General features: G+C 44.5%; 1 protein-coding gene across 6 annotated transcripts; it reads right to left on the reverse strand.

Moving 5' to 3' along the window:
• Positions 1 to 1,925: 1,925 nt before the first annotated feature.
• zgc:66433 (uncharacterized protein LOC321250 homolog) lies at positions 1,926 to 27,173 on the reverse strand. Of its 6 annotated transcripts, XM_062475944.1 has the most exons (13): positions 23,679 to 24,005; positions 19,511 to 19,567; positions 17,125 to 17,207; positions 14,731 to 14,902; positions 13,532 to 13,664; positions 11,712 to 11,870; positions 10,831 to 10,896; positions 7,277 to 7,435; positions 6,988 to 7,090; positions 4,586 to 6,751; positions 4,167 to 4,294; positions 3,802 to 3,883; positions 1,926 to 3,153 (listed from the first exon to the last, which is right to left on the reverse strand). In XM_062475944.1, the coding sequence occupies exons 2-13, from the start codon at positions 19,558 to 19,560 to the stop codon at positions 2,867 to 2,869; spliced, it is 3,588 nt and encodes a 1,195-aa protein (XP_062331928.1). In that variant the 5' UTR covers positions 19,561 to 19,567; positions 23,679 to 24,005; the 3' UTR covers positions 1,926 to 2,866. The 6 variants fall into 6 exon arrangements, with proteins under 6 accessions (XP_062331928.1, XP_062331931.1, XP_062331930.1 ...); XM_062475947.1 differs by lacking the exons at positions 19,511 to 19,567; positions 23,679 to 24,005 and adding an exon at positions 27,007 to 27,173 and having other exon boundaries at positions 17,125 to 17,204; XM_062475946.1 differs by lacking the exons at positions 19,511 to 19,567; positions 23,679 to 24,005 and adding an exon at positions 27,007 to 27,173.
• Positions 27,174 to 27,254: the final 81 nt, after the last annotated feature.

Consider the following 27,254-nt stretch of genomic DNA (forward strand, 5'->3'; position numbering starts at 1 on the left):
CATACTGAAACGCTTGCATACACAAATACATCTATATTTTGGATTAGGATTATTATTATTATTGTGTGAGATGCATTCACTGTATAAGTACTTTGAGTATACAGTATACTCAATATATTGAGTAGATAACACAAAATGTATTACACAAAATCTTTGAAACGGAACCATTATCCATTTGTGCACAAACACCTCGTGACTGTGAAATCAACAACTTTACACAAAGTGTACAAATGTTCCCAACTGTAATGAAGTGACCCCTGCGCACCACAGTAAGTGTCAACACCTCAATCCAACAGGATAGTTGTGTAACCTAGAGACAGACAGACAGGCCGGCCTTGTGTCTCAGTCAGCTTTGTAAGATGACAGCCCGGCCGGGCCACCATCGATTGCCAACGCATCGTTTTAATGGGCTTAAGCAGCCGAGGACAGCCTGGTTGTGCAACCAGGAGACGCCAGAGCTGAGCTGCTCAACGAGGCCACCTCCTGTCACGGAGGCAAAGCCTGGATGGCCACAAACCACCCAGCCAGAGCACTGCTGAATCTGTGTCATTTACAGTCATGGACACTCACAGTTTGGTATTAGTGTGACATTGGTGCTTTCGACATCTGTCCGTGTCTGTCTCTCTCTCTTGCAACATACATGTATGTTGGAGCGTTTAAGACTCATTTGATACAACCCAGAGTGTGGTCTGTTTTGGGATTGTTCCAGAAGTTGGATAGAGCTGAGTAAACATGATCAAGTGCTCTTCAAGTGTAAGAGGAGCTGCTGCATAAGTCGACAGTTTACTGAGATCCAAATAAACAAAGAACACTATTTTGTTGAAATCGTACAGTACTGAACTCAGGTCTGATAATGTCCACTCTAGCTAGGACCTTTCTTTTGCTTCCTAAATAAGCCTGAATACATCTAGTAACATAGTCTGAGAATAGAAGAAGTGAAAATATGTGAAACTCAACGAGTGACACTGGTCAGGGTTTCCCCCACATACACGGGGGCCAAGTTCAGCCCCTCTCACCCACGGTGACCCGGCACACAGGGTTATGAAGCACAATAGAGATTTCACGAGTCACCACACTGGCTAACACCCTTCTCCTATTCACCATTGTCATCTGAATACACAGAGCAGATTAGTGTCCATGACGATGTCACAGCAAGCCCACCTTCCAAAGCACAGAACAGAGGTCAAATCTGAACTGAACATTTTCCTTAGATTGTATTGAATGATATTAAAAATAAAATATGTATTAGCCAAAAGCATTTGACCCATGCATCTGAAAGTATTATTGTATGCCCAACTTTCAACAGTCGCATTGAAATCTACCATCGTTATTTCAGTCTGCAAATGAGTTTCCAGTGCCTTATGAACAGGACACCGTGTTGATATACTGTGACTGTCCCCTGATGACTTCACAACAGTTTATATAACTGTGCTCGTTCTGTGAGGCCACACACCAGCCCCAGACAGACCAGGGTGGGCGTAGAATGCTGCCTTCTTCCCTCAGCCTTAATAAAGACCTTGATATGAGTAATGCACTGCTTGTGCAACCCCGAATAAAGCACAACAAGCTGTGTCTAGAGGAGGTCAGGCTGTGCCGTTCTGACTAGTGTTGTGCAACGGGTGTCAACAGCATCTCCACAAGAAAACGAGTTACGTGACTAAAGAATGTGAGGTTTCAAGTTGAATAATACAGTACATGAGGGTTCAAACATTCTGTCAAAAGTATGAGCAATTTTGTTGACTTGCAATCACTGTAGGAAGCACTGATAACCAGGTTCTCTTTCTGTGTTTGTTCGCCCCCTTGTGGATTGTATTTGCTACTGCAGATGTCTTTGACCACAGTGGGTGCTCAAAGACTTCTATTTAGGTCAGCCCTCCCTCTGCATAACGAAGGTGGTATTTAATCAAGGACTCTGTATACAGAACCATATTTGGTCATTTTTTATGTTAAGAGCATCCAGATGTACAAGACAGACGTGATAAAAAAAAATTGGATTAGTTCATTCCTTGACCTCAATCTAAAAAAAACTTTTACAGTAACATTTACAGTACAGTTAGAAAAACAGAACAGGGAACATTTTTGTTATTTACTGCACATTTTATGTACAAAACACACTTTCAAAAGGCAATACAAAAATACAACCAAAATACATAAAACGTACATGTCAGAGATTTAATAAATACAAAGAAACCCTCAGCTCAGTCCAGATCTAAATCCATCCACGTTTAAACTCGTCCACCAAACCAAGGACCAGAACTGGGTCAACTACATTGACCAAACATTTTAGGTGCATTTGATTTACCTCACAGTAAATCTTTGGAACCCTTTTAGGACTTTTGGCTTTTACTGTTTATAGCCAAAGTGCACCCAATTTGCCAATAGTTGTTGACCCAAGGCTACTGGAGATTTAAGGTAGGTCTGTATTGACCAATGATGATACACTTTGACGCTTCACACATATATGTAACACTGACATTACAGGTTTAGTCTTTGTCCAAAATGACTGGCAAAGAGAAATTAAAACAAAGAAACATATTAAGACTTACTGGTTCATCATATTTAAAGACACACAGATTCAATTCAGTTCAATTCATGTCTTATCATATGATCTCATCTGACCTCTGTCTCTCTTTCTTTCACGCACACATTATCTGAGGGGCCTGTGACATCATATGACACCCATCCAATCAGAGGCTTGAGTGTATGAGTGTATGATATAGCAGAGTGAAAGAAAGGTATGTTAGAGAAATATATCGCAATATATCCCTACATATACATATATATATTTCAGTGTGCAAATGCATTCTGGTCCATCAGTGGACAGCCATAAAAGACGGACAGACAGTTAGCGCGTGACGCCCGTTCCTCATTGGACGATCTGAGGCATCTCACTCCAAGCTTTGGCTTTCTTCTTGGCCAGAGCCAGCCAGGGGGGATCATCCTGGGGGAGGGGGGCTGAGGGGGACATGGCTCTCTGGGACAATGGCGCTTGAGCGCTGGGCTGGGGGGGTTGAGCTTTGGGAGATGACGCCGGGGGTCCAGGCTGGGGCTGTGTGGGTTTCTGTGCCACGGCCGGGGGGCCAGGTGAGCTCAGGGCTTTCCTCCCCTCCCTATCCATCACAGCGGGCTTGGATGTCTCCAGAGAGTAGCTCACTGAAATGAATGATTGATGTGTGTCACCTGTCCGGTCTCATCATTGCCATCGTACTAGCATTTAGTAACCACATATTCTATCTAAATGTAAAGGTTGTTTATGAGCCTGAACTCGTAACTAATTAAACAGCATTTTCTGGAGAAAATGCATCTCAACAGTTTAAAGGTGCAATAAGTAAGATCAGTGAAACAGAATAGTGCTATAAACATGTTGTGTAAGCTCTATGACAGTTGTTTAGCAACACAGACAGCTGACTGCTAGTGGAATGTCAATTTCAAATTTTGGAGGAGCCGGCTACTTTTCAGCCAATTATGTTCCAGCAATCCTGTTCCTACAAATCACCTTTGGCGAGGCAGGCCTTCCTACTTGGCCAATTGTGTCAAACCATGTCAATCAAACTTGAGCTAGAGGAAATCAGGGAAGTTCAGAAAAGAACTTGGCGTCTTTAAATTCAACTGTCAAGGGCACATTCTACCTCTCTAACAATCCACATGGGGGCAGCCATGTGTAAATAATTCTCCTTTGTGGACCAAAATCCCTCTGAAAGGAACTGATTGAGACGATTCACTCTTTTTGTGAGTAAACATTGGAGTGTTTATTTGCAAGTTTAAGAGTGTGTGTGTCTATGCCAAAAATATGAATCTAACCTTTAATCGGAGACCCTCCAGGCTTGGCATGGTCTTTGATAGGACTGCACAGAACAGGAATGGGCTCCTTCTCAGGCACCTCCTTGAAGAGAGGTATAAAAAAGAATATAAAATGTATGTAACTTATGACTTGTGATGGAATGTGTATATGAATGTCACCAAACCTGGAATGAACACAGCAACTATCTCTAATTGAATATCATAGATAATAATTAGAAATACACTTTCTCCTTCTGTACTCCTAATGCAGTGAGGTCAAAAGAAGACCCCCGTTGCATTTCACTATCAATCAATCAAACCTTACATTTACATTTGATTGACATTTATTTGATTTATAAACAAAGACAAAACCCCATGTGGCCCACCTTCTCTGCAGTCCTCTCCTGGGCTTCCTCCACAGAGTTCTCCTTGAAGACACGCTGCTTCTGTCTAGCCATGTGGATCCAGCTGGGAGATTCGGAACCTCCACTAGGCACTCTGGACACGATCGGTTCTGAAACCCAACCCAGGACCGTTGAAACCTCTGCTGGTAGACACCTTACAATAACTGAGCCCCAGCAGCCTAACTTGCTTAGGCCCATGATTAAGTAAAAAGGAACCAAAACGAAGGTACTTCATGTCTTTAGAGTTGAGAGAGCACTCTACAGCTCCATAACACAAGTCATAGAACAGGGACCAGGTGACATGAATACAACTAAAAGCATTGCGACGTTAGACCAGCGCTTACAACAAGGAACAGGATAAAGAAGGACACACTGAACACTCAGAACAGGGCGCTGCTTACCCGGCATTCTCCTGGTTTTCCCCCCGCTCTCTCCCTGCAGCTCTGGCTTCCTGGGTAAGGCAGGCTTGCTGCTGATTGGCTGGGCCGGAGGATCGGGAGCAGGTCTTTTTGTTTGTTCCGCAGACCGAGCGGGGGGTGCGACCTCCGGCGCAGGGGCGTCGCTCTCCGACACGGAGGCGTAGCGGAGCAGAGCTGAGGTGGAGGTCTTCCTGAGGCGCACGCCGAAAGGGTTCTCTGGGTTCGCTTCCTCCTGAGGCGGGAGGTCTCTGGCCGGTCGACCTGCAGATGCTGCTTCTCCTGCCGCCACGGGGGTCGGGGTTCTCACAGGGCTAGTATTTACTTCAGGTTTCGCCAGGTTTGTCGGTTCAGCTTGGACGGGACCATCTCTCTTCCCTGCCGACACCGCTTCGTCGAGCCCGGGTGTGGTTAAGGAGCTGGCAGGGGCGCCAGGGACAGGGGAGGGAGAGAAGGCGGAGGAGGGAGAGAATGAGGGGGAGGGAGAGAGCGAGGGAGAGAGCGAGGGGGAGGTGGACGGAGAGGGAGGATTGTCTTTGGGGTCTTTGGGGGCTGTTCCTCCTGAGAGGGTCCTCTGCCAGGCGGGGGTGATGGTGAAGCGGATCCCTTTACCCTGCTCAGAAGCACCAGGCACTTTCCCAGCATCCTCTGGGGCTTGCAAGGGCTGCCCGGAGATCTGCTCAGAGCTGAAGGAAAACAGAGTAGATTTGGTACCGGTACTGGTCTGGGTAGGGGTCAAAATAACCTCCTCCTCTTCGCTTGGTGGGAGGGCATCGGATTGGTCTTCGGGCTCTGAAGAGGACAGGTCACAGCTAGGTTCCACCACTGTCTGGTCCATGACTGGTTGGTCTATGGCTGATTGGTCCAAAACATTCTGGTCTACCTCTGAATTGTTCACAACGGTTTGGTCCACAACGGGTGCTCCTGGAACTATTGCTTCCATCATTGTTTGGGCTGTGGTCGTTTCGTCAAGGGATGACTGGTGTGTGAGTGGCGCTTCTGACTGGTCAGTCGGGCTCTCTGGTTTGTCTTTGATGATGACCAGGTCAGTCATCTCCACTGGCTGTTGCTCCCCTTCAGTACCACAGTGTACACCTTCGTCTTCTTTCGTGTCCTCTTCTTCGGGGTCCAAAACGACCGTCTTCTCTGCTGGTTCTGAATCCTCCTCTTCCTTCCTCTCCTCACACGCATCCTCTTCTTTCTCCTCTTCCCCTTCCACCGCCTCCTCCTCAATCTCCTCCTCTTCCTCATTTCCTTCTTGCACCTCCTCTCCCTTCTCCCCCTCTTCTTGACTCTCTCCTTCGTTCCACTCCTTCGTGAAGGGTGTGGGCTTTTCATCGTTGGTGCAGTTCTCTGTGGTTTCTTCAGCACTGTCCAGCTTCTCTTCCTGTGGTTGGAAACGATCCACCACCGGCTCCTCTTCCTCATCTCCGACATCCTCCTCATCCTCTGACTCTGCTGTTTCGAGGTCCTCGCGTGACTCATCGGGAGACCGAGGTCCGTCCCTGAGGGCAGTGGCCTCTTCCTGTAGGGGCGAGTCTGAGGGTGGAGACAGGGGGTCAGATGGTTTGGCTAGAGGGTCAGAGGATGTGGTCAAGACGTCAAGGACACAGGACAGATCATCCACCTCCCTCTCGTCCTCCTCCTCCACTTTCTCATGCTCCTCCTGCTCCTCATTCTCATCCTCCTGCATCACCAAGACCCCACCCTCGGTTTCCAGCCCCAGGGAGGAGGAGAGGGGCCCCCTGAGGGAGCTCAGCACCTCCTGGAGCAGGGAGCTCTCCTCCTCCTGCTCCCCACCAGCCCCTCCAGCCTCGAGCAGGAAGTCTCCAGCAGGGGTCTCCAGCGAGGCCAGGCAGTCCAGGGAGGAGGCCCTGGAGCTGGGCAGGGAGGGAGGCTGAGACAGGGTCTTGGGATGGGGCTCCGCCGGGAGACATTCCTCCGAGTCGGACTCATCCTGCTGTGGGGAGGGGGAGGAGGAATGGGGGGCATCCTGGCCGTGAGAAACTTCCTTTCCGGCCCCCAGCTCGTCCTCGGTATCAGCCGGCGGGGGCTGCTCTGCCGAAGCATGCTGGGATTGTTTGGAATCCGTCTGCTCATCTTCAGCCTCCTCATCCGTGGCAGGGGCTTTGGCCTGGTGACTGTCCATGTCTGGAGCACACACACACACAATTTGTCAGAGCAGTGGGCAGCACAGCTACAATAGAGTTGTTAAAATAATCATGTATAACAGATTAACTGAACAGAAGTGCTTTTTAATCACATAGGCACTTATCTTCATACTTGTCATTATACTGTATTTCATAGTAATACAGAACAATCTGGAATCTATTTTCATTCTGTATTAGTTAACTACTACTTTGAATACATTTAGAATAAATACACACCTTCTTCTTCTTCTTCTTCTTCTCCCTCGTCTACAGACTCTGGGATGGAAACACTCAGTCTCTCCTCCTGGAGGGAGTCTCTTTCTGACCGGCACTCAACCCTCTGCACACAGACACAAACAAACATGACTCAATTGATATACATTTAATTGTATTAAGCTAGTGAGTGTATGAGATAGACATGAAACATACAAATGTACCCCCACACAACAGACTTAACGTGCATACTGTAAAATGCATCTTGTACCAGGCGTACTGTGTGTGTGTGCAGGCGTGCCAGGTGCCTTACGGTAGTGGGTTTCCTCTTGGTGCAGGCGTGGTGGCGGACCGCGAGGCGGTGTCTGGCGGCCGTGCTGTCCAGGCACACCATGGGACTGGCAGGCTGGCTGAAGTCTGCTGGTGGGACCACCAGAGGACTGATGGGCCTCGAGCCCGGGTCACATGACAACTGGGGAGAGAGAGAGACAGAGAGGGGGGGGGGGGGGGGGTTAAGTGAGAGTAGTAATACCTTTCATACTAGACGGATGTATCCCATCCAACAACACCTTAACCCATTTTACACAGTATGGTCCAACTTTCGATCAGAGGAATGACCAATGACAAAAACTCCCAAAACTAAACTAATGTTTCCATTCCCTTGCGCAGGGTCTGAGATAAACAACAGGACAACAGAATAGAAACTAAAAACAATGATGGATGTCTAGACACAGTTTGTTACACTAACACACCAACCCTCAAGACTGAGAGAAGGGTAGGTTGTAACTCTGTCTTTGCCTCAGGATAAGAGGAGAGCCCCAGAGAGGGGAGAGGAGAGGAGGAGAGATGAGAGACCAGCTGAACAAACACTCAGTCAGGGTCAGCCATTGTCAGAACCATCTCTCACCCTGCCCTCCTGTCCGCCTTCAGTATAAATACACTGACTGCAGTGATGTCCGCCGGGAAGGCAGGCAGGGAGTAAGGAAGTGAGGCAGTCAGGCAGGCTTGGATCTGGACATTTTTACGTTGCCTCTACCCTCAGAATCTACCATCACTTTAAACACATTGTAATATGCAGTTGTTCCATCCCTCAATAAGAGCATTTCATATGTAATGGTCCACTGTATTGGTGAGCCCAAACACAGGTGCCCGCAAGGCGTTCCTTCTATGGGACTGATTAGAATGTCATAGGTCACCGACCATAAACAGAAACAATAAGTGCTTTAGCGGTAACCGACCAGGTGCTAACGAGTTAACGAGGGTCGTGTGCGCTAATGGTCGCTGTGCTCATATCTGAGGCGGCGACGCTACTGGGGATACTAAAAACAGGCACATGTATTATTTATTTTTTTTGCAGGACAAAGAAAGAGACCAGGCCAGATATAACGACAACCTGGTCATCAAACGATGTCACAAGCAGGCAGCCTCACTCCCCGGACTACAGTCACACAGAGAATCTCTACGTTCGCATAGAAGGCTCCCTTTATTCCTAGGATGTTTTGCCCTAACCCTTTTTACTTTGGTACTGTATCCAGAGTCGTTTCGATGAACATTATACAGTGTGGGGGGGAGGTGGCGGGTTGGTGTGGAGCCAGGCAGGGCTTGGCAAACTCATAGCAACCCATAGCAAAGAAGAACCCCCCCCCCCCCCCCCCCTCTATACTGCAGACGGCCTGGCTGCCTCAGGAAACCAATGGAATGCATTCAGACCGCACGGAAGACCGAGCCTAACCCTAACACAGCGAACCCACACACTCACAGTCAGACAATACATCCTGCATGAACACTGCAGAAGGACATGCTTGTCTTTAGTCTCACATCGGCAGAGGGAGATTTGTGGTGGGAGTGTTCTCAGTGTGGGGAGAAGAGGAGCGGAGAAGGGAGGAGATGGGAAAGATACGAGGAAATGAGAGGAGGAAGGAGAGGAGATGATAGGGGAGATGGCTCTCTCTTCCTAGGTTCCTGGAAGAGGTCAAACAGCAGGCTTCCTTATAAGGCTTGAAAGAGCGCTTCTGGGTGGTTCCGGCTCGAGGTGCAGCTGAGAGCACACACACGGCACATGACAACTATTTGGAGATGTACGAACAAACAAGAGCATCTGTGTGTGTGTGAGGGAGTGATGACTTACAGTGTGCATGCATACGTATGAGAGAGAGAGAGAGAGAGAAAAAGAAAGAAAGACTATAGGAGTTTGTGTGTCTGCGGTGGTCAGTTTCAATTAGCATATACAGTATGTGTGTTTGTTTATGTGCACGTGTGTTTTTTGTTCTTCTAAATGTGCTCCAGCAACTAAAAACACATAACGTGTCTTTTATAATCTAACAGTTCTGAGTGGCACCCCCTCCCTCTCATGTTAACCCTTCCTGGTTATCCCATGATATCTGGGCGAGAGTGCAGAGTGGTATCGGTGCTCTAGAACTTTCTGTCCTGCCCTATCCACATCACCACAGAAAAAAACAAATCAGTCAATTTCAATCCAGTATCTTTGCGACACGAAAACATACGCTTATAACGTTCGAGGATGAATACATGCATTTTCAATGGTCCCATTGTAAGAAGCATGCAAACTGGCCTGAAACATCATCCGGGTAAAGTCCCTGCCTCACAAACTATCACTGATGCTTGTTTACTTCCAAGTAACAGATCCGTTATTGTGGCTGTTATTACATTTGATTACTCACATGCAACCAAAGAAGCTGCGTACATGAAGTTAGTGTTCATAAGGGATCTCTTACTATACAAGCAGCGCCTCATGGTCCTAAACCTTACAGAATAAAAAGATTATTTCGGATATCTAACTATATATACTGTCCTGTAGATAATCAACAAACAAACATTCAACTAAATACTGATTAACCCAAACTTTAAACATAAATCTTCAACCAGGTATGCGTACATTAGAGTTACAGTAGATAGTGAGTCTGTATCAACAGTATTAGTCAAATTAATCAATGTTAGACTATCAACACACTCTGTAATGTACACGAAACCAACTTGATTGTTGATAAAACCTTGGATTTTCTGTTGTTGCCGAAAGCAACTCATGAGCATGAGCAAGCGAGCAAGAATGCAGAGGATTTCTGGACATAGTCCAAACACCTTAGTCCCCTTACAGCAGGAAAACCCCTCTTCTGGATCCACTTCCTGCTTCCTGTCAGTCATGAGGACCCACCTCCCGTCTGAAAAGTTCTACTTTATATTTACATTGACATTGTCATTTAGCAGACGCTCTTATCCAGAGCGACTTACAGTAAGTACAGGGACACTCTCCCCGAGGCAAGTAGGGTGAAGTGCTTTGCCCAAGGACACAACGTCAATTTGCACGGCCAGGAATCCAACCGGCAACCTTCTGATTAATAGCCCGATTCCCTAACCGCTCAGCCATCTGACCCCCTGTCTATAGGACCCATAATATAAAGGTGAACACTTTGAATAAAGTTGAGACCTGAGTGATTTTTCTCTTGCACTGTTGCTTACTTTGACCTCGATGTGACCAATTTCGCTTCCAGCTAATTTGTTTCCCTTTGGCAATATCAGATAGGGGGGGGTGGGGGGGGGAGCAATTGACTGTTGAAATCCCATTTCCTCACCCTGTGTCACTGTGAGTCACTGGCACTTCTCAGACAGAGCTGCATAAAAAGGGTGTTTCCGAAGGAGGTGGGTCGTGTATAGGGTTAGTTTTGAGTCTTGATATTCATGGTTCACATGTATAGGGTTTGATACAAACACACTCGCTCATCACACCACATGAAACATATCACCTGATAGGTGTGTGTACACAATGCTCACTTAAAGGAAAAAGGACTCCTTTTACAATGATCCGAAAGTGTGAATGCTTAGAAGAGGAGACATTTGGAGGAAAGTTACCTGGTCGTCATCGCTGTCTGTCCCCTCGAGGCTCAGGGAGCTGTTTCTCTGCACCAGGTTGGAGGACTGACGGGAGAGGAGAGAGAGAAGAGGAAAACATTATCATTAAACTACCACTCAGCAGTTGGGCGCAGGTGTATGTGTGCATTATGTGTAAAGGGATCTGGGCTGTGCGGAGACCGCAGGACAATAACCTGTGTTGAAAGCTACGGGTGTGTCTGGATGTTTGTCCAGACATGTTAGGGTGTGGGTGTAACAGGTGTGTGGATGCAGGCCTCCCAACAAATCTTTTTCCTCACTGTCCCAGTACCGTCCCGAAGTGCAGAACTAACCGTCCCAAACTGAACATGGCCTGTCCCAAAATGTAAATTCTTGTGTTTTTGCATTTTGACATTCTGATCTAGGTTGTTTGCAACACTATTTAAGTAATCCATAGTCGTGGGGCTCAATTCAATGTCTGAATTTCAACGTGAATACATACACAATAGAATACACAATTTTCTTGCTTGTTTCATGGTGGGGCACAATTGTTGGCGTGGCTGTAGTAACAAAAGTCTAAAGGTTCGAAAAAAGTTTTGAAAATACAAGTTTCTAGAGGTTTAAAAAAAAAAAAAAAAAAAAAAAAAGTTTCGAAAGGTTGAAAATATATTTGCGTTTTTTTTTATTTTTACAAAAATAGGTTTGCATCATCGATGAGTACTTGATGAGGACTCTACTATACTGTACACTATTGTACTCTACTCTGCTTTGCTTTACTCTACTCTGTTTTAGGCTTCTCTGTTCTCCTCTCCCCTCATTTCACTGTGTGTGAAAAAAAGGTTTTGAAAAAAAGAGGGGACGCCGTTAATTTTGCGCCCTGTGTGGATGGATGGTGCTCCTACCCTATGTGAGCCTCCGGTCAGGACGGTGTGCAGGGTGGAGTATTCGGGGGGGCTGCAGGGGAGACCATCGTCCTCCGACACGGCCCCCCCATCATCTGCTCTCTTCATACACATCAGAGAGGGAGGGGAGCCCAGACGAATGGCCTGCTTCAACTGAAGCTGTGGGGATAAAACAAGCTTGCTCTTTAAGACTGATCTTCATATAGTCCCATTCAAACACAATTCAAATACTTAGAATTTGCTTTAGTTTGCACTTTTGATTCAATTTTTCACACTACTGGGTGGCCAAAATGAAGTGACTTCCCATTGAGTATTTAACAATATTTGCGAATAATATATGACACAAAGTTAGATTACATGCACCTACAATACCTCCAAGTACTTTACTTGGTACTGTACCACTTGGATATATGGTACTGTATTTGACTTGGCTGTGCTTTCCTCAGATGAAGTTTCCTCTCAGAGCATTGGTGGAGAGTTGTGGTCACAGTGAAAAGATACTTTGACGAAGGTACTGGGAGTCACCTCTGAGCAGTGCTCTGAAACGATGTGTGTCTGGGCCTCAAGAGTCACAGAAACTCAAACCTCATGGCGTGTTTATCTGTGTGAGCTTAGTCAGCCTGCGCCAGATAGCTCGGAACAATCGTTCAAGGGCACCGTCACCTCTATCCTCGTCCCTCCTCCTCCTCCCTTGCCTCCCCCGTTCTCTCTCATGCCTCCCCAGCTTCACCTCCTTGCCAGCTCTCCTTCTAACACGCATTCTCTCTTTCTGTTATCCCATTCAAAGTGATCTAGTAGGCAAGCTTCCAAAAATGTCACTGAACATGTGTATGACTGACAACTAAACATTTCTACAACATTGTAGCTGTAATCCACCAAGAACAAATAATCTGGAAAACAACAAGCTATATCTGATTGCTTAAAGTTAGCCAATTATGGAAGTAATCTTGTTGCCTGGATGAGACACTCCCCTACTGTGGGGTTCTTTCAGTTATTCTTAGACAATTATAGCTCGTTTGTGGCTTTGTCTTTGAATGTGCTGTCTGTAATCACCTAGACTTGGCATAGTCTTTGGCAGACTGGGACTGTGCCTTCACTTTCCAGGTAATAGGATCGTTAGCGTAGGCCTAGTTAGCCTAGCAGCTGACACTCAGGCGCCACCCCTGTGGCAATATGTCAGACCAGGAATCAATCCCAGGTCACCCAAGACAGACGGGCTGACCTGAACAGACCAAGAAAAGTCACTCACAGTCACATAGCGGTATTTCAGTTAGCGTGTCTCAGGAAACGACGCTTGATAAAGGTGCGATCCATCAACCTCAACAGCGCTACAAACCAAGAAACGCATCCTCAAACCCCTGTGACGGCGCATCTTGTCTGGGCCACCCCAGGTAGTGACACAGGGGTTGAGCCTGGAGGGTTTAGCTAGCAACCAGCTTGCGACCAGTGAGCTGAGGCTTAGCCACAGGCTGGCTAATAATACACCACAGAGTGCCAGCTCCAATACAGATTAAGAGAGTTGAATGTCGGATAGCTGGGAGTGACTGGACACATACTGCTTTCACTTAATGTAACTCTCACCAAGTATGTACCACATTATCAATGTGTGTGGCTACATCTTGGAGGCCAAGAACAATAGGTTGAGAAAGAAGTTGAATTCTTATGTTCACAGATTGTATACTTACTGAGAAAATTAAAGACGATAATTATTTTCAAGTTTCATCGTGTTCTATCAACTTTTTTATTTTATGTATGTCCACGTATTTGGGTTAATTCTTGAAATGTTTTACAAACTCTTATGATTGATACTGATGACCTACCTGCAGAGATTTGACTTTCCCATGTATACTGTCCTGTGAGGCGCCCAATCCCTCCTTTTCCACCAATGATGGCGAATCAGAAACAAAGACACTGTCATGTGACAGGGCCTTGCTGCCCATGTTAATATTTAACCTGTGGGAGACAGGAAGAGCAAAACAAAGAGTACCAGTTAAAAGATTGTATCAACAAAGGGAAGTTAAAATTCACCACTTATTCTGTTCACAGTTCTGTGTATTTAGCCTGATGAAAACAGAGAATCAAAACATTGTCACAATCTAAGGTGGCCAAATCAGCAGTGTGTGTACTTTTGTTTTTCTTTAACTTATATCTTACATGACTTATTTTAGTATTGTCCTCAGACCACAGCCAAAAAGTCTGTTGAACAAGAAAACATTACCTTCCTAGAAACTGGGTTATCTTCATTAGATTATGTAGAAACAAATCTAATAAAGTTGGTTCAAAAACCCTCAAGTAGCAGGAAGGATGAGTCACTGTTGTTTTCTTTAGGAAGACATTAACAGTAGGTATAAAGCTTGAGCCCCAAACAGAAATCTACTCAGATGGAAGATTGGAGGGGAAACAGTAGGTTTGTTATTCAGGTTTCTGTGTGGGAGGGAGTATATTAATTCCTAGTGGTGTGTCCTGCGTTTTGATAAATGTGTAGTTGTAAACCAGCTGGAGCCTTTAGGTTCTCTGATGGGAGGTATTTTGAAGAGTATTCTCAGCTGTGTGTATTTCACAAATCGGATCGATCCAAGAATAATTCTGGTATTTTCTTAAATGTTTCATGATGTACATTCTCTTCACTGAACATTCGCAATGGATTTGTTGTTTAACTGTGTATGTGTACGCAGGGCCGGCGTTTGCTATAGGCAAACTAGGCAGCCGCCTAGGGCGCCATGAAGAGATGGGCGCCAAATTCCGAAGTGCGTCCATTAATTAACCGTCCCGCACCACCAGCAGAGGGCGCCGAGGCGGGGTGGGGGGGCGCCTCTCCGATTTGCGCTCCCGGGGGAGGGGGGGGGGGTACGTCTAAATCTATTTCAGTGTGTCTGTTATGGCGTGTATGTGTGTGTTGATATGGACAGTGTCTATATTATGTATGTATGTATGTATGTATGTATGTATGTATGTGTGTGTGTGTGTGTGTGTGTGGTGCAAGTATGCATAAGGTTGTTATCAAGGTGTAATATGTCACCCTGAGCCCTGGTCCTTCTCGGAGCGTGTGAGGCTGCCGGTCTCAGGTGTGTTGACATTGTCACTGGACTGGCTGGACTTTAACACCGCTTCGCCTGCTGGAGCCGGGGCCTCCTTCCTCTTCTTCTTCACAAAGAAATTCTTGAAAGTCTGGAACTTTGACTTCTTCTTTCCTGCAAGGTTACGTTTTTAAAGTCAGTTAACGTTTCAGTTTACATTTCAATCCAGATTAAACTAGTGTCATTGCAGTTTTGCTACTTTACATGTTATTCTTCTGGTGTTTCACATCAAATGTTTTCCAAGGCCTGCACTATATTTGTTCACTTCCTGTATTGACTGATGGAAGTGGAACGTGAGAGGATAGATACTGAGATACTTCTTTATTCTCTTGATTACAGCAACCATAGTATGAACCTTTCTTCTTTCCCCTTTAGATCCAGATTAAAACTCGGATTTTCTGAGTTCAAGAACAGTAAGTAACCCAATGTATCTGCTCCTCGACCAGAACTGGGACCACCTACAGTATTATGTTGTGAAACCCTGGCAGTGAACCACAAACACCATGAGGCATCTTTAACCGTTGTGTACTGTGAGCTTCGGTAATGGTAATTGACCCTGTGTTGGTTGTAAAGCCCCTGGTAGCCTTAATGACCTGACTTGTAAAACCCTCTGTGTCTTCAAAGACATTAACGCCACAGTGGAAAAAACTAAAAACTCCCTTTTTAAGCACTTTAAGTGCATATTTGTCTGTAAAAATCCTCCCCTGGCAACCAGATTTTGTTGGTTGTTTTAAAATAAACACAATATCACATAAGCCGGATAGGAGGTTGACAATTGATGGAATAAAACATGCAAATACTATTTATGTCTTCTCCTGAACTACATTTCACATGTAAACAACCCACCTATACCTATTTTGGTAATAATAGCTACATAATGAAGAGAAAGGTCAAAGAAACAAAGGCCAAGACTCAAATCAAAAGGTCGAGCTGGCTCGAGCCGTAGAACCGTACAATATCAAGGAGACGGTGACCTCTTCTTATGACAATCTTAGGATGAAGACCTTTGGCAGGGGAACAATTGTCGGATTAGTGAGAGCAGTCGGTGTCAGTTAGTCTCTGTTTATTTTTCTATATAAAGACTTGAGACAATCCTGTGTCTGTCTCACATGTTGTAGATCCTATTACAGACCTGGTCTGTATCCTCCATGTCCTTTACCCTCTGGCTCCATTACAGGGTTTAAACAGGGCCAGCCGCTATGACTGGAGAAACCAGCTAGCTGATAACATTTATAGGAATGCTGATAACTTCACTTAAAAGTAGTTATTATTCAAGATACTTCTGAAATCTGATTGCAAGGTTTCTGGTGTGAGGGAAGACCCTTTCCCTTCTCTTGGTTCATCTACATGGAAGCCAAAAACATCCCTCTCTCCTTCTTTTGCTCCTGTTCCTCTTCCTCTCCTCCTCTCGTCATACCCTCTCCTCCCCCATGAGGTCTCTGTCAGGGCATCACATGGGGTTGGATCTCCCCAGCTCCCCTACTGGCTTCCAGTCAGAGATCAACTTCCTTTTCCATTGACAAAAATCTCCATTTACACAGAACTCACCCTCCTCCTTCACCTCCCTCTCCCTGCTAGATATTTAATCCCATTTTAGGGGATCATCCCTCTCTTAAGTGTGACCAGCTCTGTAAAGAAAATGTCTAATCCACATCCGCACCCCATGTAAGATAGGCAGGCCAAGCCCTCCGGCGCCGGTTCCCCCCCCGTGACCTCACTTCCTGTTTCCCAGGGTGCAGCAGGGAAGAGTTCAAGGTTGGTGGCCAAAAAGTGGAAAATAATTTGGTTCTTTAGGGAGCTGACATGAAGACTGATGCTGTACCAATTTTCCGGACTATAATTCTTTTTGAGAGCCTCTTGTTAATATGTATGTACATCGGATCCCTGGAGAGCAGTGCTTCATTCTGAGAGGGAGACAATAGAGCCGGTCAGGACAGCATGTGTGTGTTCTCTATTTTAAGCTTAGTCTTAGGTTCCACATTACCACTTAGGTTACAGTTATTTCAGCAACACTCAAAACACTTCTCAGATGCAGCATTGAGAGTCGAGTAATCTTTATGAACTACAAGCAGCCCTGATTAGATAATCTGATTTTATAGGATCTACAACCCCGTCACGCAGTCGTAGAGTTTCCTAGCACTTCATGGTCAAAACAGACTCAAATATTTTTTGCAAACAAGTACTTATATGGGCTTGCTTTAATCTGCTAAAATGTGTCTAAATTTCAAATATTTTTCGTTATTCATCTGCTTAACAGGAAAAAAAAAGTAAACAACCATAGGTTTCCATTTCACACAATAAAAATCAAAATGTGTTCGCTTGCTCAGGTTTACTACCTGGACATTCTTCTGGGGCCTCTGCTGGGTCCTGAGTGATCATCACATCTGGTGGTCCTGCGGCCATGATGCTGTTGTCACTGCTGGGCGAAGGGACGGAGGGAGGGAGAGGGAGAGAGGGACAGTTAATTTGCCATTTCTACAGCCTACTAGAGGACGATCCTAAATCCTATAAAAAAATCAATCTGAATCCTGAGTGAGAGAGAAAGAGGGAGAGGGAGAAGGAGAGGGGGATAGAGAGAGAGAGAGAGAGAGAGAGCACAAGAGCGAAAACATTATAGAGAACCAAACCCGTGTATGATCAACATTCCAAATATTTCAACTGCTTGGGCTTGAGGTACACTTTGCTCAGAGGTTCATACTTGACAAGTATACCTGATACATTTCATTTTCCATTCTCATCTGCCATCTACGTCATTCAAGCTCATCATCTGCAAACATAAGCAATGACTGCTAAGTTTCTAAGGGCACCACAATTTCCCTGTGGGGATAACTACATTTCTATCTAATCTAATCTAATCTCTAATCTAACTCCCCTGGTTCCTGGGAGACAGGAAAATGTGTCTTAAGTCAATGACCGTCAGACCTTCCATACACAAAATAACAGTTGTAGTTAGATGTCTGGTGGTGGTTGTGGGGGGTTAAGGATCTTAATTTATTAATAAAGAATATTTTTTGTGTCTTGCCAAATGACTGCATTCCATAAATTATGGCCTTTCACTATTTTTATTTTATTTATTCGAATCAAGGAGGGAGACATTGACAAGACAGTGACAAAGCAGAGGAAAATAAACTGCAGTGGAAATTATAATATTCTTGTGTCAGACCTCCTAAGCGCCTAAGAGGAGGTTGTTATGTTACAGTAATTTATAGACAGAAATAGCCCATCCTGAGAAAAACCAGAGGCCCCAACTGGCTTGTGTGACAAACAGCTGGGGTACAGTACGTACTCTACTTCCTGCTATGACATCACATCAGCTGCTGCATCCTGTGTGCGAGCCTGTTGCTACGTGACATCTACTGCAACCCTCCTGCACAGTGTCAAGACTCAATACCAGTTCATTATTGATCAAACATGAAGCCTAAAAAGGCACTATTTTGACTTTTATTACCATGACAAAATTATTTTATAATCCCCTATTAATGATATATAGATGATAAAAATATAAACAATCAATTAACTGTAACACTATGCCATAAAGAGCCAAGTTACTGTCAATCATGTCTATTGCAAAGAGCTCTAAACCCAACACCACAACAAAAACACATTTCCAACATCACATACTCTAAGAGCCTCCAGTGACATGGTCCATCCAAACGTTTCTCATTTGTCTACTAAGTGTTTATAGAGGGATCTAGTGCTCAAGTTTGTATATGCTACAGAGTAGGAACATTCCAGAATGTTAAGGTCGTGGACGTGCACCCAGTCATCTTCCTCATCACGACAGAAGAAAGCACATATACAGGGCAAGGGCAGCATTTCTTTCACAGTTTACCTGCTCTAGCTTACTCTAAATCTTTAACTCATGAAATATGGACAAGCCCTCGTCATATATATATATATATATATATATATATACCAGTACAGTATTTATACTTGAATCATTATGGGTCAAAAATACTTTAAAATAGTTGGGGCGTACTTGACATTGGCTCCCTCTGTACCACGATGAAACCAATGGAACGACTCAACCATTGAAGCTGATTCTCTCATGTAGATGACACTGTCAGGTATTTGGTGTGAGTAATTGGTTCTGGTCTGATATGGATACGTGAATATATGACATCCCATTTCTCCAAAGAAGAGAGCAAAGGATGCATTTCGAGAGCTTTCGTATAAGGAGTCTGTGGAGACAGTGATGCCAGCCATCTTTCCCCTTCATATCTCATCTGATAGCAGATATTCATTTCCCTCGTCTCTCACAAGAGAAGAGGGTTATTATTCTTTGTCCATAGACTATCAGAGAAATCTAGACATCTACAAACACACACACACACACACACACAAGCGAGTGTACCTCAGGGACAGCAACAATTCCACCAACCCAGAAACAAAACAAAAAAAACCTCTACAATAATACAGAACACAAACTCATTATGAGGTTGATTTCCAAGAACGAGATAAAACCTGATGTTTCGGAAATATAATTTTAAAGGGTGATGCAGCTAGTTCATGAATTGGACAACGGATAATAGAAACTGTGTTTCTTGGAAAGTGCCTCATGGATGGCAATCATTAAAACAATGTCTTGTCCAAGGTACAGTTTAAATTGTGCCCCTGGAGGATACAGCCACAGGGGAAACCTCATCCAGGATAGCAGCCAGGACAACTCCACTACCCAGCAGCACAAGGGTCCTAGAGGTCAAGCAGTGTCAACAAACTGACCTGGATCCGCCTGCAAGTCTACAGCCCAGCGATGATGTCCTCCGCTTCATCTCTCAACTTAGGGAGGAGAGCGAGAGGAAGGAGAGACAGGGAGATGGGAAAGAGGGGGTTCAATTAGTGGCAAGAGTGAAAGAGAGAAATGGTGGGAACAGACCAGGAGGCGTGAGTGTGTGTGTGTGTGTGTGTGTGTATGTGAGAGACAGAGATGAAGACAGAGATAGAGAAAGATGGTGGGAACAGAACAGGAGGGAAAAGAGGGTGATGGTGGGAAGGGAAGAGTCAGAGAACAGAAAGACAAGACTTTGTTAGACAAACAGAAGACATGTTGAAGAAGCAGAAGACATTTGAGAGGAGTGTTGGAACAACGATTTCCAAGTTCCTTATGAGGAAGGATCCTAAATACATATTTAGTTTAAGGTGGAACAATGTTCTCTCCTTTAGTGGTTATTAAGTATGACTGTATAAAAGATGTATTTTTGTTTTACTGTCCCAAATAAAGATCCTATCAAGCCTAGCTGCCCTGCTATCTGTGTGCTCTGCACCTCTGTGTCCGGATATGCTGTGTCACCTGTGTTATGCAATAGAGCATGACATTGGAGACTAGCTTTGCACAGACCTGTGAGGTGTTCAGGCATTAACAACCACTTGATTGAAGACCCACACATACACACACACGCAATAGCACTCAAACAAACCAAACACATGCACGCGCATTCAGAAAAACAAATTAACACACACACAGGTCACATGCACACACACACACTGAACAGGACCATCTGGTCTAAGTCTCACACAGCTGATGTTGACAAAACGTCAGAGCCCAAATCCACATACTACTGGACAGAACATATTGTTCTAGGCCTGAAAATGCTCCCTGAAATGTTTGGAAGGGTATTTAGGATTTGTTTTGTTCTACTATCATGAAGAAACTTGATAGGCATTCTTCCCAGACTTGCAGTATGAGATATGAAACATATTTCTTCACTTGCTTCATCTTGTCTTACATTACACCAGGCAGGAATGTGATCATGTCTAAGCTAAACCTAAATCTTTTCCGTTCCATTGAGGAGATAAACTATATGTTAAATTCAAAGAGAGATAAAATAACAAAAACTGTGACGCGTAAGCTTCAAATGTAAGCTTCAAGCATCAAAAACAGTGCAGTCAATCCAATTCATAGTACATGTATCAGTCTAATCCATCTGCAAAAAACATTGGGAACCATTAACTAACTAGGTTACCGGAGTGATTAAATCATCGTCCGGCAACGATGCGATGCGTTCTTCTTAGCGGTCACAGCTGAATGGACAACCCTGTAATCCACTAGGTGAAGCTAGAGTGGAGAATTTTGAAATAGAGCTCCCCACGTGAATACTGTTACTGAACTGTGCTGACTGCCAAACATGCAGTGAGACTGGGAGGCTTGTTAGTGAGTTTATATGACTCTAGTTTGTTTTAAAGGTCTTTCATTTGAGCTGGTGAGAGAGATGCTTCTGGCAAATGTAATTATACACATGGTGAGGATGGAAAGGACAGATATAGAAAGTCTCCTCTGCAATTCAACATACAAGTTGATTGTAATTTAGCCTTTTACAAGTATATGGCAGAGCGGGTCCAGCACAAAGAATTTCAATTGAATACGGCATTTGCCTGGTCATTCTCCAAACATTCGTTTCAAGCGTAGGGAAACATCATTATGACCAAAGGGAAATACATAGATGTGATAAAGACGACCACAATAACAAACAGGATATGGGACGCGTGAGTGTGTAGTTAGAGATAGCTGGGAAACAATGTCCTGTAAAGACACTGTAAAGCCACACTACAAACTGGAGGCATGGGTAGAATTACAAGTATACTTTGCAATTGTTTACTTGGCGCACTGATGGCCACCTCAAAGCAAATGTTCAAATGTGTTACTTACACATATTTTGTTTGAAGAGTTAGCTGTGTGTGTGTGTGATTTGGCACACGTCCCCTTCACATGAAGAAGAAAAGGTTGCCATGCAGGTTTGTATCAGTACTGTATGCCTCATCTGCATAGAGTCCATCTGTTTTTGACTGAAGCAGGGTCGCCAGATAATAATGACCTACAGTAGGCCTGTCTGTTTCACTAAAACTGCTGTTCAGAGGCAGAAGCAAATCTCACATACCTAAAAGTTTGTCCAGAGGGCCACAACCACAAACTCAGGCATTTCCTCCACCCATCACCTCAATATGAAAGGAATGACAGAAATTCATGGAATGTACACAATACTGTATTTCCCTTACAATTTGATAAAGAGTTACATATATATATATATATATGTACAGATGAGAGGGTGTTTGTTACAGTCTACTAAGGAAGACATTCGTTTTCACACTTTAGCTCCAGTGAGTAAAAAGTTAAGTGTGGCAATTTTTGCAGATATACGGCACAGTTCAGTAAAACATTCTCATCAAAACAATTCTGTTTAGATTCTCCACAAAATGTGTCAGAAGTAACACAGAGCGTAAACAAGAATCCCTAAATGACTGTCTGGCTTAACCCCAGCTTTTTGTCAAACACACCATGGTTGATGACCCAGAGTTGACCCTACCTTACAGGTCTTTATCTTGGATTCTCCAGGCAGAAGACTGTTCATCAGACCACAAATGAGTGGGAAACCAGGTGTTCTGCAAATATTGGTCTCAAATACTGAAATCCAGTCAAATACTAGAGGTGCACTTGATTCAGTTGTTCAATGAAATGAACCCAACAGGACAGTCCCAATACTGAATAAGGTGGGAGGTAAAACACACCTCAAATACTTTCTAGTATTTGATAACTTGACTTAAGTTTTTTCGAGTTCGGTTGTAGCACCTCTTACCCAAGCAATAATATTAGCTGTGTTTCACCGTGTATGCCATATAAGGGCTAGTGTCTGACTATCTTCTCTTCTGCCTGACACGCTTGCTCACTCCCTCTCAGACATGGGTTAGACCTGCAGGGTGATATTGCACCATATCTCCCATGACAGTTCTTTCCTCTTCAAATTATCAGAGAACATTTTAGGGAGAGGTTCGAGTTAATTGGCCCGCAGCCATAGACAACATTTCAGAAAAGGCCTGGCAACAATACGTTTCATTTGAAAGTTTGTGAATTCAGTCCAGGTTTGCTGCTTTAATAATGTATGGGGTAGAACCAAAAGTCTCTCATATCTAACACCCAAAAGGATTGCATTTCTCAATGTGGTTGGAATTGGGTAAAGTTATCCATGGTCATCAGATTGTGTACAGATGTTTCTCTTTAAAGGGCGATAGTATGCGTGTTTGTTATTTGGGGAGGCCTAGGCTAGTCCTGAATCATCTTTTCTTTGGCTGGTTCTCTCTGCTATCCCTGGTTTCATCAGATTGTTGTGGGGTGGAAGTAGGGTGCAACAAGTGATACTGGCCAGGACTTGTGTGAAGGGAAGTGGAGGCGGGCATGAATGTGTATAATGCAGGCATGAATAATACACTTTGCTTATAAGAGACTCAAGAATTCCAGTGAAACGTTACAGTATTTCAGTGACTCAGGCTGTTTCAAAAGAGTTGACTCAATCTCTTTCTCCATCTCTCCCTCTCTCTTTATTCCCAGTTGGTCAGTGAACTAAGCGAGAGGACTATAAAAGCTCTGACTGTCTCAGTGTCATGAGACTACAAGGAGACAGGGAGATATGGGGCACTGATACACCAATTAAACAAACCATGAACAAAGCAATTCTCAAGTCCACACGGCTGAGACATAGTACAGGCCTTGTCGATTAGCAGACACTTCTACTCCAAGCCACAAAAGTGTATTCACACATCCTAGTGAACTTTACTTAACACCAGTGAGCTGAATACATGTCAGTTTATTGGGTTTGTGCCAAAAACGCCATTGATAAGCCTATTTTGCCAACTCGTTTCATGGAGAACAAGTCATTCATGCATGAAAACCTTGCAAATCAATAAAATCCAAATATATTACAATACAAGGGGCGAGTGTCCCATCTCACAAAGCACTTTTACACCACTCATGCATATGCAGATAGTCAGGGTTGAATGCCATGAATGGGCATGCTGACTTCGAATAAACACTCTGGCTGGCATACAATCAAAGTTAACACTTCTTCTAGTCCTTGAGCAGCAATTCTATTTAAAAGCATCTCCCAGAAAAATCACTTACTTTTTTCCTCGCAAGCAGCCATAGATCCCAGCCATGGTTTCAACTTTGATGGATAAATCAACCAGAGATACAGAAGACCCTCTTCTCCAAGTTCTAGATCATCCTCTGGGTCAAATGACAACCGGCACAAAACACCCCTCTGAAAGTTATGTATTCACAAGTAAATACTGCCCAAAGTGTCCGGCGCACAATATAACTTCTTAGTCCACAGAAGCCGGACCAGAAATAGAGCTTCGGCTGGTATCAAGATAGAGATAGAGAGAGACAGCTGACTGGAGGGATGAGAGTTTCTTGTCCTTCTGTCTTGAGACTATAGCCTACAGAGTGGGAGGGCAAAGTAAACCGGCAGCCTGCCCCAGGCTGCTCTTTCCATCCCCCCCTCCACCTCCTATCCTCCGCCCACTCCTTCCATCCCTCCCTCCCTCTCTCCCTCCCTCAATGTCTCCGTCGCAGGGACTAATCCCCCCGATGCCGACTGAGTGGCTGACAGGCCAATGTGATGGAATCCCGCTGGGCCTATTGTCTCAACCCCCAGGGCTTACTTAATTCTGCCCTGCGTCGTGGTGATAATTAGCTATGTGTGGACGGTGGAGGGGATGTGTACGTGCATGTGTGTATATAAAGCCACGAGGGGATGTGAGGATTGTCCTGACTAAGGAGTCACTACTGCTACTCTAGCCAATCAGAAATGCAATAGCCCAGCCAATAGAGTACTGGTGCTTGAGTCAACACAAGCAACAGATGTCTCCACAAGTAACAACTTTAAGTCATCTGTCTTGATGGATGTTGAAGACATGATGAATGTCAATAAAGGTTATTGACGCGCAGAGTTCAATATTCTCTATCAAATCAATATTCCATGACCGAATCTATCATGGCCTTGGAAAATAAGAATATAATTCAATATAATATCTTAATTCACGTTGGTGCTGTGTGTTTGAGAAATGTATCTGAGAAGTTTCATTGTTGGAGTTCCCTGAAGGATCTAGTAAAGCTGGATCAGACAAATGAGTTAAATGACCAAGAAGCCAGCACTATGGCCCAGGCAGAACCAAGAATGCATTCATGAAAACTATGACAGCATCCAAGCCTATAAGCCACATACCTCATTTGTTCATTTCAACAGTCCATAGTCAGGTTGTCTATAAGAATACTTTGTAGCTATGTAAGTATGTAGTAGCTATGAATCAGAATCAGAATTCGGTTTATTCGCCATGTATGTTATACAAACACAGAATTTACTGTGGCAGGGAGGTGCAAAACACTAAACATGTATGTAAAAGGATAGGCAAATGTAAGCCAGATATCCTCACAATTAAATCTCAACAGAAGAATACAATTTGTTAACAATATATAACTAAAAAATGTTGTATCCAATACACCATTTAATCTACCGAATCTCAGTATATCAATTGGTCTACAAGACTTCAATAGCCCATCAGTAATTGGTTATTTTGTAGTACATCAAATATTATAACCACCAGGATATCTGCCCAGAATCTCCGGCAGAAAATGTTTCCATTCATAAAGGGTAAGTGGACTAATTTCAAACACACATCTATCATGTCTCTGTGTTTTTAAAGCCAGGAGGAATGTCGGTCAGTTTCCCTCCTTTAAAAAAAGCAGTGTTGGTATTTCCTGAAACATTTCTCCTCAGCCCCGACAGAAACCCAAGCAGGCTTGTCTGTCTAGTACCTCAACACAGGAAGCACACTGCTGATAGCTAACACTAGCTGAGTGGCAGTAGACCTTTCATTTGGGAACATTGTATCAGGCGGATTCACAGTGGAGTGTGCAGCTTCCTGTTGAGAATAAGGTGCTGCAATTTCTATCAAAAGACATTTGCCAAAGCTACCTACAACATGCTCAATCTCATTTCTATGGCTCCTTGTGTTAAAAGCCAAATTTGTGCCTGTGGTTAAGCTAGAGGCCTCACCCCCCCTTCTGTCCACCCCCATCCTCCTGGTCCCGTCCACACTTCACCCAGACTCAGGTTTCTCGGGGTCCACCCCTGAGTTTCAGTGCGGAGCGGAGTTTCTCTCCTCTGCAGAGAGCCGGAGAGGAGCGGAGTTCGGCTAGGAATGCCTGCTCACATCTGGAAGCCATCGTCTGAGGCAGGAGGCTAGGCGGCCCCAGCCCTAATCAAGTCCATGTATGCTCCACTGTAAATAACTCTGAAATCATACCCCTGCACTCTGCTCTCAGCTCCCAGCGCTGGGGGGCTGAGCCTCGCTCCAATATCCAACAGCGGAGTGTGGGTCAGTGGTGTTACTGCAACCCAAGTCTTCTACTGAGATACAAGACTACGAGACTACTCTTGACAAGACACTCTCAGGTCTGAAAGGATGTCCTCACACCCCATATCATCATAGTGGTCGCTAAACTCCCCTCTGTATGTGTGTTTTAACAATTCAAACAATCCAATTCCAGTACCTGCGTTTATGGTCCTGGTTAAACACATTTAGAGTTGACCCCTGTGATCACCCCATCTCCTCTCTCTGCAGACTTCTCTTTCATCCCTTCCACACCGACACAGTGCCTTGCTGAGTTTTAAAGCTTGATAAAAGGAACTGTCTGCCCATTTTACCTACAGGGAACTAATTTGCTGCACAGTTTGTGTGGCAAGCGAGCAACCAATTAAACTGGAAGGTTTGATTGCATGGTGATAATCTAATAAGAGTGGGGGGCAGGGGGCTAATTTAACAGTGTTTTTGTCTTGTGTGTGTTCCTTGTTCCCAGGTGGCCCATTGACAGGCTCCGAGTGGCTGACCCCAGTTCTATGTTGACCCCAACAGTCAGCTGGGAGTCATTTACAAAAGAAGGACAACTGTAAACACACCAGCTACACATCACATCCCTGTCCAGCTGATCAACCCTAGAACCAAGTTGAGCAGAAGCTAAATGATGATCCCCCACACTTTTGAGTACCCTGGGACTCAGCCTTCAACTAAATGATTGGTCTAGTTGGATTAACTAGATTCAGTACCTGACTGTCATTCAGTTGATAACGTTAACAGCGAAGGGACTCTCCTGCTCTGACAAAAATTTCATCAGGCTACCATATGGGACAAAATAATTGATATTGTTCACTATTACTGTGCATAGATAATATTGTAAACTAGGACTAAATTATAATGACAGGTCAACGGCATAATTCATGAGGTTGATCAAGTAACACGATCACGGATCAATACAGCAAAAGCGCAACAATTAACCCAATCAACCAGAACCGTCGTCGAAAAACTAAGTAAAACACATTTGCCTGTTGAGCGAAACTAAGGTCCTTATAGAACCCCAAATAAACTCCAAATATACTCAGTTTACATACCTGCGAACCGGGTTAATATTTCAAATTTTATGTTCGTTCATCCATCGACGTGCCAAGACATCAGTGAATTGGGGTAATTTGGTGTGCCTCACTGAAGTTTCTCTGCAGGAAAGGACCGCCCCTAGACCTGAAACAAAGTCGCCTAATTGCTCCACAGAGGACTAACTGAACTACCCCTTATCCAACAACATCGCTGTTCATCCCGACACACAACATTGCGACAAAAACGGATCAATATGTTTCGTTTA

Source organism: Osmerus eperlanus, chromosome 13 (assembly GCF_963692335.1).
Source record: "Osmerus eperlanus chromosome 13, fOsmEpe2.1, whole genome shotgun sequence".
Lineage (NCBI taxonomy): Eukaryota > Metazoa > Chordata > Actinopteri > Osmeriformes > Osmeridae > Osmerus > Osmerus eperlanus.